General features: G+C 39.3%; 1 protein-coding gene across 1 annotated transcript in view; it reads right to left on the bottom strand.

The window, feature by feature from the left end:
- LOC126198896 (electron transfer flavoprotein-ubiquinone oxidoreductase, mitochondrial) overlaps window positions 1–14,518 on the bottom strand; it is a 118,676-nt gene that overhangs the window by 80,035 nt on the left and 24,123 nt on the right. Inside the window, exon 6 of the mRNA XM_049935515.1 lies at window positions 3,777–3,989. Coding sequence (XP_049791472.1) covers window positions 3,777–3,989 — 213 coding nt within the window. The remainder of the gene's footprint in view (window positions 1–3,776; window positions 3,990–14,518) is intronic.

Genomic DNA, 14,518 nt, shown 5'->3' with positions numbered 1-14,518 from the left:
AGATGGCTGTGTGTACAGGTGCATTGTTGTGGTGGACGAACCAGTCTCCTATCTGCCACAAATCAGGTCTTCTTTGACGAACACTATCGCACAGTCTTCTTAAAATTTCCAAATGAAAGGTTTGATTGATGGTCTGACCTGGGAACACATTCTGAATTAACTATGTCTTTAGCATCAAAAAAGGAAAACAACATTGTTTTGATTTTGATTTGACTTCACAACATTTGTTTGGATGGGTTGATGATGACGTCCTCCATTGGCTTGACTGTTGCTTTTTTTTCTGGGCCGTAACCATAGCACCATTACTCATCACCAGTAATAGCAAAAATAGTCACATGCAGATGAACAGAACACGCCAGGTCGAAAACAAGTGGCACTGAACTGGCAATGAGTTGTGCTATACACACCTAGCGCAGAAATGCGTACTACACATGGTCCACCCACGGCAATGTTATTCCAGTTTTTACTAGGTACTCCCTCGAATGTATTTGGGAAAGTCAGTGACCAGGTTATCAGCACCAATGCTAAAATTATTTGAGACAAATGGCAAAATCTGTAATTTCAAGAAAAATATTAAATACTCAGTCCTTTTCAAAAATTTGCTGGACAAATAGAATGATGTGTCTCGCATTCATACACGAAAAAAATGCATGTTCAGTTGCTAGGCTGTCCTGCACAACTCCTTACAATATGAGGACATTTAAATGGTGCTGTTCATTACAGTTTTTTAAAACTTCATGTTGTTGTTGTTGTGGTCTTCAGTCCTGAGACTGGTTTGATGCAGCTCTCCATGCTACTCTATCCTGTGCAAGCTTCTTCATCTCCCAGTACCTACTGCAACCTACATCCTTCTGAATCTGCTTAGTGTATTCATCTCTTGGTCTCCCACTACGATTTTTACCCTCCACGCTGCCCTCCAATGCTAAATTTGTGATCCCTTGATGCCTCAAAACATGTCCTACCAACCGATCCCTTCTTCTAGTCAAGTTGTACCACAAACTTCTCTTCTCCCCAATCCTATTCAATACCTCCTCATTAGTTACGTGATCTACCCACCTTATCTTCAGCATTCTTCTGTAGCACCACATTTAGAAAGCTTCTATTCTCTTCTTGTCCAAACTAGTTATCGTCCATGTTTCACTTCCATACATGGCTACACTCTACACAAATACTTTGAGAAACGACTTCCTGACATTTAAATCTATACTCGACGTTAACAAATTTCTCTTCTTCAGAAACGCTTTCCTTGCCATTGCCAGTCTACATTTTATATCCTCTCTACTTCGACCATCATCAGTTATTTTACTCCCCAAATAGCAAAACTCCTTTACTACTTTAAGTGTCTCATTTCCTAATTTAATTCCCTCAGCATCACCCGATTTAATTTGACTACATTCCATTATCCTCGTTTTGCTTTTGTTGATGTTCATCTTATATCCTCCTTTCAAGACACTGTCCATTCCGTTCAACTGCTCTTCCAAGTCCTTTGCTGTCTCTGACAGAATTACAATGTCATCGGCGAACCTCAAAGTTTTTACTTCTTCTCCATGAATTTTAATACCTACTCCAAATTTTTCTTTTGTTTCCTTTACTGCTTGCTCAATATACAGATTGAATAACATCGGGGAGAGGCTACAACCCTGTCTCACTCCTTTCCCAACCACTGCTTCCCTTTCATGCCCCTCGACTCTTATAACTGCCACCTGGTTTCTGTACAAATTGTAAATAGCCTTTTGCTCCCTGTATTTTACCCCTGCCACCTTCAGAACTCGAAAGAGAGTATTCCAGTTAACATTGTCAAAAGCTTTCTCTAAGTCTACAAATGCTAGAAACGTAGGTTTGCCTTTTCTTAATCTTTCTTCTAAGATAAGTCGTAAGGTTAGTATTGCCTCACGTGTTCCAACATTTCTACGGAATCCAAACTGATCTTCCCCGAGGTCCGCTTCTACCAGTTTTTCCATTCGTCTGTAAAGAATTCGCGTTAGTATTTTGCAGCCATGACTTATTAAACTGATAGTTCGGTAATTTTCACATCTGTTAACACCTGCTTTCTTTGGGATTGGAATTATTATATTCTTCTTGAAGTCTCTGGGTATTTCGCCTGTCTCATACATCTTGCTCACCAGATGGTAGAGTTTTGTCATGACTGGCCCTCCCAAGGCCATCAGTAGTTCTAATGGAATGTTGTCTACTCCCGGGGCCTTGTTTCGACTCTGGTCTTTCAGTGCTCTGTCAAACTCTTCACGCAGTATCTTATCTCCCATTTCGTCTTTATCTACATCCTCTTCCATTTCCATAATATTGTCCTCAAGTACATCGCCCTTGTATAAACCCTCTATATACTCCTTCCACCTTTCTGCCTTCCCTTCTTTGCTTAGAACTGGGTTTCCATCTAAGCTCTTGATATTCATACAAGTAGTTCTCTTCTCTCCAAAGGTCTCTTTAATTTCCCTGTAGGCAGTATCTATCTTACCCCTAGTGAGACAAGCCTCTACATCCTTACATTTGTCCTCTAGCCATCCCTGCTTAGCCATTTTGCACTTCCTGTCAATCTCATTTTTGAGACGATTGTATTCCTTTTTGCCTGCTTCATTTACTGCATTTTTATATTTTCTCCTTTCATCAATTAAATTCAATATTTCTTCTGTTACCCAAGGATTTCTATTAGCCCTTGTCTTTTTACCTACTTGATCGTCTGCTGCCTTCACTACTTCATCCCTCAGAGCTACCCATTCTTCTTCTACTGTATTTCTTTCCCCCTTTCCTGTCAATTCTTCCCTTACGCTCTCCCTGAAACTCTCTACAACCTCTGGTTCTTTCAGTTTTTCCAGGTCCCATCTCCTTAAATTCCCACCTTTTTGCAGTTTCTTCAGTTTCAATCTGCAGTTCATAACCAATAGATTGTGGTCAGAGTCCACATCTGCCCCTGGAAATGTCTTACAATTTAAAACCTGGTTCCTAAATCTCTGTCTTACCATTATATAATCTATCTGATACCTTTTAGTATCTCCAGGATTCTTCCAGGTATACAACCTTCTTTTATGATTCTTGAACCAAGTGTTAGCTATGATTAAGTCATGCTCTGTGCAAAATTCTACAAGGCGGCTTCCTCTTTCATTTCTTCCCCCCAATCCATATTCTCCTACTATGTTTCCTTCTCTCCCTTTTCCTACTGACGAATTCCAGTCACCCATGACTATTAAATTTTCGTCTCCCTTCACTACCTGAATAATTTCTTTTATCTCGTTATACATTTCATCTATTTCTTCATCATCTGCAGAGCTAGTTGGCATATAAACTTGTACTACTGTAGTAGGCATGGGCTTTGTGTCTATCTTGGCCACAATAATGCGTTCACTATGCTTCATAATATACTTTTTTTTGTCTATCCTGGGTTTTGCAGAAGGCAGAGTTTTGAAAAAGCAAAATTTAATTCACTAATACAGAGGGGGGGAAATAAGAAAACAGTCATGTGAAGCAGTAAAGTTTTAGTTCTGTACATATATATAATATCTCAATAAAAGCAAAAATTAAAATTTTGGAGTGCTTTAACTTGATTGATCTAAACTGTGATGTCACTATCCTAACTTTGTTGTTTCTAGTGATGACACACAAGCAGCATCTCTCTTCCAATAGAATGCAGCGTAACATTTATAGGATTAAATTTATTTCTTTTTCAGAGATATGTTGTGCTCGCATGATTTTCAAATGACTGATTATAAGGTAATGATAATTTCTGTAAGCTATGCAGCAGTTTCTAAACAACATTTACTAACCAATGGCCATCCAATAGTATGTTCAACAGTGCCTGGTTTATGTTTCTCTGGTACAATTTCCCATACTTCCTTCAATCCAATGCCGTACGTCTGTGCTTCACAATTTTCACGTAGCTTGTATTTATTAAAAAGTTGCTTTGATAAATGCCCATGGCAACCTTCTGCAAAGAGTGTGCACTTTGCATGCAGTTCCATACCACGCTCAAAAGTTTCCTGCAAAAAATGAAAGGTTCAAAACAAGCTTATTTTTTATTTATTTGCTCTCCTGTTATTGATCATTGTCATAGCTTTAGTTTAGATACATATTCAGATAAAAGAGGACTAATCTTAATTCTTTTACTGCTAAAAGATAAATGCATACATTGGTATCAAAACTGAAAATCAGAAATTACCAGTTTTCTGTTACAAAATAAGTTCAGATTGGCACAATTTTTTCCCATATTAAATGTAAAAACAATGTTTCAGTAGTATCAAATATTAATCTCATGATTTTTGTTGATTAATATGTTAATAGTGATCTGAAGAGGGCAGCAGTTCAGACAAAGATGTTCCAGCTGCATTGTAGAATTGTACAAATGTAAAAAAGTAAGACCTGTACTTTCTCACTGATTATCTTTACACTTTTCTTCTTTTTTAAAAAATGTTAATTACCCCCTAACATTCAAATCATTGGAGACAATGGTTGACTAACCTGGTAAAATAATGACAAATGATTGGAGGCACCGTTCCATCATCTGAACTTATTCAGGAAAACCACTGGTGATTTCATTGTTTTTATGCAAACACAGGCACGAGGTGTGGATTGAGCATCAATGAAGTTACTAACCTGTGGTAGGGGCAGAGGTGGGAGTGGGGCAGGGATTAGTAAAGACTGAGGGCAGGAGGATTACAGGATAAAAGAATCTCTGTTTTTGTTGACCATCACCTCAAACCATTCATCTGCAGCATAGCCTCCCGCAGTAAAGATCTGCAGCATAACCTCCAACAGTAAAGACATGAAGCATTTCCTTCATCAATTCTCCAACATCCCCACACCCCTGCACCCGTAATATTAATGTTGATGCCACTTTCCCATACACTAACATCCCCCATATCAACGGACTTGACTTTGTCAAACTCTAATTCTCCCAATGTCCTTCCAACTCCAGTTCATGTTCTCATTCCTTATACATCTAATACCATCCACTGTCACCCTGTTTATGGGTCATCTAGGTGAAATCTTCCTAACCATCCAATATTCCACACTACTTGTCTGATTCAGGTTGACTGATGATTTCTTCATGATTTGGAACCATAGCTAAGACACCCTATCTCCAGCCCCCCACAGCTCTAATGTTCCAGTTTCCTGGATGTTGATCTCCACGTCTCTGATGGTTCCATCCACACTCTTTGTCCATATCAAACTCACAAGCTACTGACAGTACCTCCATTTTTATTGCTATTGTCCCCTCCACCCCAAAAAATTCTTCTCATATAATCTAGCCACCCTAGTCATAATGCAACTGCAGTGACAAGAAATCTCTTGCCCAGTTATACTGTAGGTCTCACTAATAGCTTCACAAACAGGCAGTATTCCCCATACATAGTCTGCAGACAGATATCATGGACCACCTCACACAACCCTAATCCTGTAAACCCCCTTCCCCGAATGCCCAGTACCTTCCTGGACTGGAAAAAATCAACCACGTCCATCAAAAGGGCTTCAGTTATTTATTGTTGTGCCCAGAAATCAGGAACATTCTATCTACAATCCTTCCGACATCTCCCAATGCAGTATTCCAACCCCCTCCCCCCTTCCTCCCTCCAAATCTTACAGAACAACCACAAGCTACTCACACCCCCAATCCATTGCCATATAGGCCATATCCTGTAGAAGACAAAGGTTCAAGATCTATCGGTACACCCACCCAGTACATCTTAAGTCCAGTCACAGGCTGAGGCATGACAGCCACGAGAAAGCTGTTGCTAAGAGCAGCGCTGAGAACCCAGTGCTGGAATATTCTGGTGAGTGTAACATGCTCAACTTCAATGGCTACTTCTCAATATTGCCATCTGGGTCCTCCCCCAACAACAGTTATTCCGGGTTACGTAGATGGGAGCTATCCTTGCAACACATCATTTGATGCCATAATCCTTCTCATCTCACACTCTGTTGGCCTCCTGCACCAACCCACCTCCACCCCTGCCACAGGCCCTTAACTTCTCTCATCCTGCAATCACACCTTCCTCCCCAGTCCCCATTCCCAATCCACACCTCCACATCATCGTGGGCTGTACGAGCTCACCAGCTCATGTGTCCATGCCACGTCTGTATCCAGTGAACATGCTGTCTCTCCATCCCAGCTGTCAACAACCCTTTTCCATCCCTCCCATTGCACTTCTTCCCCACCCACTTTTATTCCACGAAACCTGTCATCCCAGTCGCTCTGCAGAGCTGCAGTGCCAGCAGTATGGGGTTGTCAGCTGACACAATGTTAGCCATTCAGGTGTGTGTGTGTGTGTGGGGGGGGGGGGGGGGGGGGCGCTCTACAACTCAAAGAGGATTCATCGGAAAGCTAGCAAATTTCTCAGTTCTGTTTATGTGCCTTTCGATGACTCAAAGCCTCTACTATTTGGTCCGTTGTTACCTTTACTCCTTAAATTATTTACATTCCACCAGGATTTTTCATTACTATATGTATATTAACTTAGATTTGTAAGATGCAGATGTCCTAGGTTGATTGGTTGCACCTGCTTTGGCTTTGCTAGTTAAGACAGTCAGTACAGCTATCCATTCAGTCTTGAGTGAGTGAATGATAAGTGGCTTGAATAAGGAATCAATGTAACCAACCCATATCTTGTCAAAGTAATACTGAGAGTGCCCTTCTATTGCAGACAAAAATGAATCTTCCTTAGTCACACTAATGTAGCAAACAAAAGCAATAGTCAGTGCCAACCCAACAAAGATGCCAGTCAAAATGACACTAGAAATGAACAAAAAGAGAATTTCGGTACATAAAGTTGAATGATTACAATCTCTGCTCAATAGGTGCACTACTGCAATGGAGACCACTGTATATCAATGCATTTCAAAACACATGATAGCAGTGTTGATAAAAATAACTTCTGTCCAATTACCTTCTCTGCCATACATGTAAGCTATGAAATGGATTATGCTTGTCAGAATTTCAGAGGCCACAAATAAAATAATAAAATAAGCTGGATTTGGACACGGGAAGCCCTGTTGTGTGCAGATATTAAACTTGACAACACACTGATGAAATGAAATTAACAGCAATAGCAGCCCTCGGTCGCAAAAAAGGAGTCTTTTGACCCAGGTTTCAGGATTGCTATGAGTGCCTTGATCAGAAATAAAACACTCAAGTTGGCATTTTACGTATTGAACTAAAAATCAAGCGATAAAGCTTTAGTCACAAAATGTGTAAAACAGAATACACACAAGGCAAGCCACTATGGGCTGCTCACATGTGTCAAACTACGGTAGCATCAGACTTCTTCGGGCTTCCATCTGGTTGGCTGCATCGAAATTCCATGATGTTTCGATGAGTACCATTCGCATCATCTCCTGCTGAAGTACCGAGATAGCACAGGCGACCCACCTGAGCAGTGGCCGCGCCTTGCCACCCCTTCCCACAGACTTGGGATCTGGAAACCTGTTATGCAGGGGTACAGACTGCTATTCAGCACTGTGTGTTCAGACTTGCCTAAACTCACAAATCAACTGCTGTGTGTGCCCTTGCATATAGCTGCTAGTGCAGGGTTTCATGCCACACTTAGCTGATAGCCCTCATCTCTATTGATGATATTGTCATGTAGCCTTATCTCAATTGATACTTTGATGATCCTTTCCCCAAAGCCACTACAACATATTGAGGAAATGATTTTTGGCTTTACTGATCAGTGCATCATCTATGACACAATGAATCACAACAAACTGCTGTGGAAACTTTTAATCACTGGACAACATATTTCTGAAACTTCCTGGCAGATTAAAACTGTGTGCCCGACCGAGACTCGAACTCGGGACCTTTGCCTTTCGTGGGCAAGTGCTCTACCATCTGAGCTACCGAAGCACGACTCACGCCCGGTCCTCACAGCTTTACTTCTGCCAGTATCTCGTCTCCTACCTTCCAAACTTTACAGAAGCTCTCCTGCGAACTTTGCAGAAAGGCAAAGGTCCCGAGTTCGAGTCTCGGTCGGGCACACAGTTTTAATCTGCCAGGAAGTTTCATATTAGCGCACACTCCACTGCAGAGTGAAAATCTCATTCTGGAAACATCCCCCAGGCTGTGGCTAAGCCATGTCTCCGCAGTATCCTTTCTTTCAGGAGTGCTAGTTCTGCAAGGTTCGCAGGAGAGCTTCTGTAAAGTTTGGAAGGTAGGAGACAAGATACTGGCAGAAGTAAAGCTGTGAGGACCGGGCGTGAGTCGTGCTTCGGTAGTTCAGATGGTAGAGCACTTGCCCGCGAAAGGCAAAGGTCCCGAGTTCGAGTCTCGGTCGAACACACAGTTTTAATCTGCCAGGAAGTTTCATATCAGCGCACACTCCGCTGCAGAGTGAAAATCTGTCTTAATGGACTTCCCCGAAGCATTTTCCAAGTTCCAAAGTGTGCATATGACCCATCCGTTAACGGAAAATAATGCATTTTATTTAAGAAGACAACACTGATATAGCTGCACATGGTAGGAACTTCCAAGAATAAAACAGCAGGTACAATGATGCTGTGGAGTTGTTGTCATTATACTTATGTGATCATGAAGTAAATATAATGCTGAATATACAGTACTGTGGTATCATCAGTGCTGCAAACAACATACGATTGAAACATTTTAGAATACCCCTGGACAAACATCTCACTTTCAAACTCACTCCTGAGAAACTATTACAAGATGAATACTGTATATAACTTCCTTGAAAAGTTATAGGGCAATAGCTCAGATGGGCGAGAGTTACAACACACAGTTCTTAGGGCATCATCCATGGCACTGCGTTTCTCTGCAGCTGGTAGCTGAGTTTGTTGTTTTCGGATGGTGTGTCATATAGCACAAAGTTTGTTGATGTACCCCTTATTCAAATGATGTATCTCATTACCTGATGGCTCAAGCCACCATAGTCTATAACCTAGTCCTCCTGTTTGGCATCACACCATCTATCATACTAATTAAACTTTTCAAATAGACACAAAGTAACAAACAAATGACAGACCCAAAGCCCCAGCTACATCATCACCAACCAGATAAACGCACACTCCATTATGTGACAGCTTTTAAGCAAGAACAGCACTCCTGGACAGAAACCTAGAAGACAAAAAAGCTTCTGGAACAAAGCACTGTGAATCACATCCCACTGCACCCGCAACTGAAGAACTGCTGCTGGGTCATTACGTGCTTTTTCATATGTGGAAAATTATGAAACAACATTGAATCAGAGTCTTAAATTGCAGAGTGAATCTATAATGGTATCAGCTGCTACCTGAGGGAGAAAATACTATATGCTCCTCTGAAAAACTATACTATGGCCAACATTGCTTGTGTGTACAAAAATGAGACAGCCCTGCACAAAGGAGAATTTACTGATTTACTTCTTGGTAGGTTAAAACGGGCTCAAACCCGAAACCTTACCTTTTGCATGCATTTCCCTGTACTCATGCTGGTCAATTTGCATTTGTCCATTTCCCACTTTTCATTTGGCTATGAAAATTCAGACAAAAACACATTGTGTAATTTATAAGGAGTCTTGTTCCTGCTCCAAATATTTGCCCAAGAAAGACTTTGAACTGATTCTGTTAAAGGATTATTTTACTCTCACACATCTGACTGAAATGTTGTGTTGTAAGTTGGAGTGTTCCTAAGGACTCCATATTAAGGCCACGTCATTTATGGACATACCTTCAACTGTAGCACATTACTCTGCAACAGTTTCATTTACAGGTGGTAACAAGCAATATGTTAAAGACGTAGGTCAGGAACTGAATAATATAACAAATTGTATTCTGGAAAGAAGAAGCTCTTCGTCCGTAGCTAACACACTCCTATCTGCAACAAACACACTACATCTGATTTCTTAGATAGAATACTGTTTGCACTGATTTTCGTCTCATCCACAATAGCTACAGAATTAGTGAAGTAGAAGACAATATGTACAAATGCATGCTCTCGCAATAATATCCACTAATAAAATATTCTCGGGTTTCAAGCCACGCCAATTGGTTAACTGCCACCATTAACCACTTGAGGCTATTGAAACCTGAGAATATTTTGTTAATAGAAGACAATATGTTTCTGGATGTGACGTGGAAGGGTCATATTCACTATGCCTTTCAGAAGTAGATTGCAGCCATCTTTATAGTTAGTCAGCACCAGTGGAATATTAAAACAAGTTAATTTTACATGCCTTCACTTTTTAACCAGGAGAGTGAAAGAAACATGTTTATGTTATGAGCACATTCCTAACTACTGTTCCATAAGGTGTGCAGCATCCTGTATAAGTTTTCTATTGATTTCTAAAAGATTTTAAGGCTGTCAGTGATGAACTGCAGTGTTTGAAATCAAATTGAAGGCTTTTCTCTTCAAAAAAATCACACCTGATATTGTCTGCAGGTATACTTTACATCTATTTAATTGTGATATGGTGATGTAATTAATTGAAAAGAAATGATTGGAACAACTGACAGTACTGTTCACGTAGGAATAGACTAGGTACACTGATTTAATGGAACACTGTGACAATCCTGTAAACAAAATTTCTTCTAGAATATTTTTCAGCATCATATCTCACAAATGGTATTATAACTAATTGTGACTCCTTAGCAACTCATCATCCAATGAGAGAAAAAAATAAAAGTGAATATTTTAGTCACTCTTGATGTGATATTACAATATAACGAATTTGGAAGCACAAAAGGTGTTATGCAGTACGGATACATACTTGTTTATCTAATCCAGCTATTCTAATTATAGTGCTACATTGTTTTCCTCAATCATTTTAGGTAAATGTCAAAGTATACTTAGCAGCAGGCCATTACGTTATTTTCAGTTCTGCCATTTCTGAGTTTCATGTTTTATTATTCTATTTTGTTTTATAGAAATACGTTCTGTTTATTTATTGTTTTGGGTAGGAGACATTCAACAGCCTTTAAGTAATTGAAGAAACACATTTTAACCATCAGCTGTTTTTATTTGAACCTCAATATCTACTGGTTTCAGTCATAGACTACCTTCACATGATATATGAGGGTCGTCCACAAAGTTCCGTTTCTATTTCTATCTGCGGCAGTGCTACGATCACAGTTCCTAGCATGCGCGGCGGTTACTCTGACTCAAGGAGAAGACATATACGCCCTTTTCAGATTGCTGCTGCTGACGTGCGCTTTGTAGTGGTTCTTTATAATGTCAGCCATAATTGGAAATGCCGCCACGTGTGAAATCAAATCTGTGATTTGTTTTCTAAATGCAAAGAAAGTTAAAGCAAAGGAAATTCATTGGCAAAACTGCGAGGTTTATGGACAAAATGCTATGTGTTAGAAGATGGGCCAGACTGTTCAACGAAAGACATGATCAAGTGCACAATGAAGAACAAAGTGGACGCCCGTCTGTGGTTACTGATGAACTGGTTCACACAATTGAAGAGAAGATGAAGCACAACCATAAGTTTACACTTAAGTGCCCTTGCTATGGAAGCTCCGCAAATCACACACTCACTAATTCATGAAATTGTTACTGAAAAACTGAAATTTGAAAACTTTGCTGATGCTGGACACCCAAAATTCTTACTGACCAATACAAAAAATAACAGATGGGCAGCGCACTTCAGGTTTTGACATGCTACAATGAAAAAGGTAATGGTTTTCTTTCTCAGATAGTCATGGGGGACGAAACTTGGGTATTGTACGATACCCCTGAAACAAAACAGCAATCAGTGGAATGGAGACACACTTCATCCTAAATGAAGGTTAAAGCCTAAGCAAATCTTGACACCTCGAGAAGTCATGTGCACCATTTTTTGGGACAGAAAAGGCATTTTGCTGATTGATTTCTTACTACAGTGCCAAACATTCAATGCGTATGGTTACTGTGAAACCATTAAGAAATTGCGCCGTGCGGCGGCATTTTCAATTAAGGTTGACATTACAAAGAAGCATTACAAAGCACACGTTGGCAGCAGTGATCTGAAAACGGTGTACATGTCTTCTCCTTTAGTCAGAGTAACTGACACGCATGTTCGGAACTGCGATTGTAGCACTTCCGCGGATAGAAATAAAAACGGAAACTACTTTGTGGACAACCCTTGTATACCAAAAGTACAAAATGGAACATGTAATAAACACAAAAAATACACAAAATCTGTAATAAGTGAATAATCATAACTTGTTCATGAATAATTACAATGCAAAAACAGATCAAGTGAACACATAAATCATTTTCTTTTGTAGCTGATAAAAAATCAGTAACATCATAACAGGTATGAGAAAAGAACACATCATGTTCCAACTTAGTCTAATAAAGATGTGCTCAACATAGCAACAGTTAACATAATAATGTATGGAAAGATAAGAAAACAAAGAGGTATGAGCTATACAGTTTAATATTAGTCAAGGACCATATCGAAATACATTCTATCAACGCATATAAAGAAGTTCATATGTAGAACAAGTTGACAGCTGATAAGAGCTAGACAGAATGTCTTTGAAAGGCGTCTTAGCCGACACACAATATACACGAAGTTTAAAATGAGGTTATAGTGAAGAGACCAATAATATTAACATACAATAAAAAGACATACAGCAGTGAAAACATAAATAATTAACTAGTAGCATACTCACTTTGAACAGTAAAAAATATAATATTATAATATTGTATTAACGACAAATAAAAATGTCTTGTAGGTGAGTATAAACTCTAACTACAAGCTTGAACTATAAGGGCATGTAAGGTGCCCCTTATTTGCAGATAAGAGCACAGTTTACTTTATTTCTAGTTTGCTATTTCACATACATGAAGTGAATGTATCAGCACTGCCATACGTACAGAGTAAGGAGCAAGCTGTATGTTCCCACACTGGCTAGCAGAGGCGGTTGGCCATTTCGCGCTTTCAGAGCCAGTGGTATTTGGAACTGATGCAGAAATCACTTGTGACATCAGCAGAGAGATACGTAGGTAAAGCACATTTATTTTGGCGTGAATCACATAATTGTTATTAATAAATATTTGCTAATGAAAGTAGTCTTTTGATACTCAGACATTAGAGGGAGTCCCCGAGTCATCAATACCATACTACCTTTCAGTAATTTTACACTGCCAAGTAACGTTGATATTAATAAATACATGAATAACTTTGGCATAACAGAAGACGTATACCATTTGTACGCTCAAGTTACAGACTGTGATCCATAGTTGGCAGTTATCGAGAGGATGCCTTTCAACTGAGTTACTCGGTAGGCCATGCTCTCGTACTGTTTTATAGTTAACTTATAATCAGTGTGAACAAGTTCAGTTTACGGTGCTTCTTAAATAAACACACCATAAAGGCATCCCATGTAAAAATTATTTGCGTAAAACATTTCCCACTTCATTATGTAAAACTTAGACAGTTGTACTGCACTTCCAGAATCCGATGACACTGCTATGGCTCTGCAAGGGGACATAAAACTACAAGAGCATCTCCAGACAACAAGTAGGAAGAATTCTTACATGGCAGCTCACTGGCTTAATTATTGCCAAACTAGGGTGGGAAAGCATGACCACTTGTGCTGTACACCCTTTATGCCGCTGTCTCCAGACTCACCAGCTAAACTGAGACATTTCTGGAGGTTTAGTGTGAGTGAGGGGTTCTTGCACATGTTACTAAGTTAATAACAAGTAAGAAGTGAAACTATACACTCATTCTCGTGTATTCAACTTCCTTCAATTGATGACATAAGTAATAAGTACATAACATAGAATCACACCATAAGTGGTCATTTTTGCAGGTGAGCAACCATACAGCATGAAATTTCAGATGGTTAACTACATGAGAATGTGTGTATGCTTTTCCTTCTTTCTTGTTGTGTTAACCTACATATGTGGTTATAGTTCAAGCTTGTACTTCGTTATAGACCTTACCTACAAGACACTTTTATTTGTCATTTATAAGATTATAATCTTGTTTACACAATTTTTGACTGCCATATTGTGAATACGCTACTAGTTCAATATAGTTTCACAGCTGCATTTTTTAAATTGTACATGACTGTTACTGGTCTCTACACCTCTACACTGTAACTTCACTTTTCTGTTGTTTACATTGTATGTTGACTAAGATGTCTTCCAAAGATATTCTGTAAAGCGTTTATCAGCTGTCAACTAGTTCTAGATATGAACCTTGATATTTTTCGACAGAATGTGTTTTGATATGGTTTTTGACTTCTGATACAGAGACTACACTGTCTAATTCTTACCTCTTTGGTTTCTTACCTTTTTGTACATCATTGTTGTAACTGTTGCTATGTTGAGTACACCTCTATTAGACTTTTGATGAACATACTGTGTTCTTTTCTTACTCCAATTATGAAGTTTTGGATGGTCTACCAGCCAGAAAAGAAAATGGTTTATGTATTCATCTCATCCATTTTTCCCTTGTAATTATCCTTGAAGACATTATGCTTATGTACCTATTTGACTGTTTTATTTCATATTTTTCGTGTACATTACTTACTCCGTTTTGTGCTCTTGGTAGCTGTCCTGTGAAGATGGTCCTCCAATGAA

Source organism: Schistocerca nitens, chromosome 8, assembly GCF_023898315.1.
Source record: "Schistocerca nitens isolate TAMUIC-IGC-003100 chromosome 8, iqSchNite1.1, whole genome shotgun sequence".
NCBI classification, from domain to species: Eukaryota; Metazoa; Arthropoda; class Insecta; order Orthoptera; family Acrididae; genus Schistocerca; species Schistocerca nitens.
The sequence above is the reverse complement of the archived record's forward strand: the minus strand, read 5'-3'. Positions and strand labels throughout refer to the sequence as shown.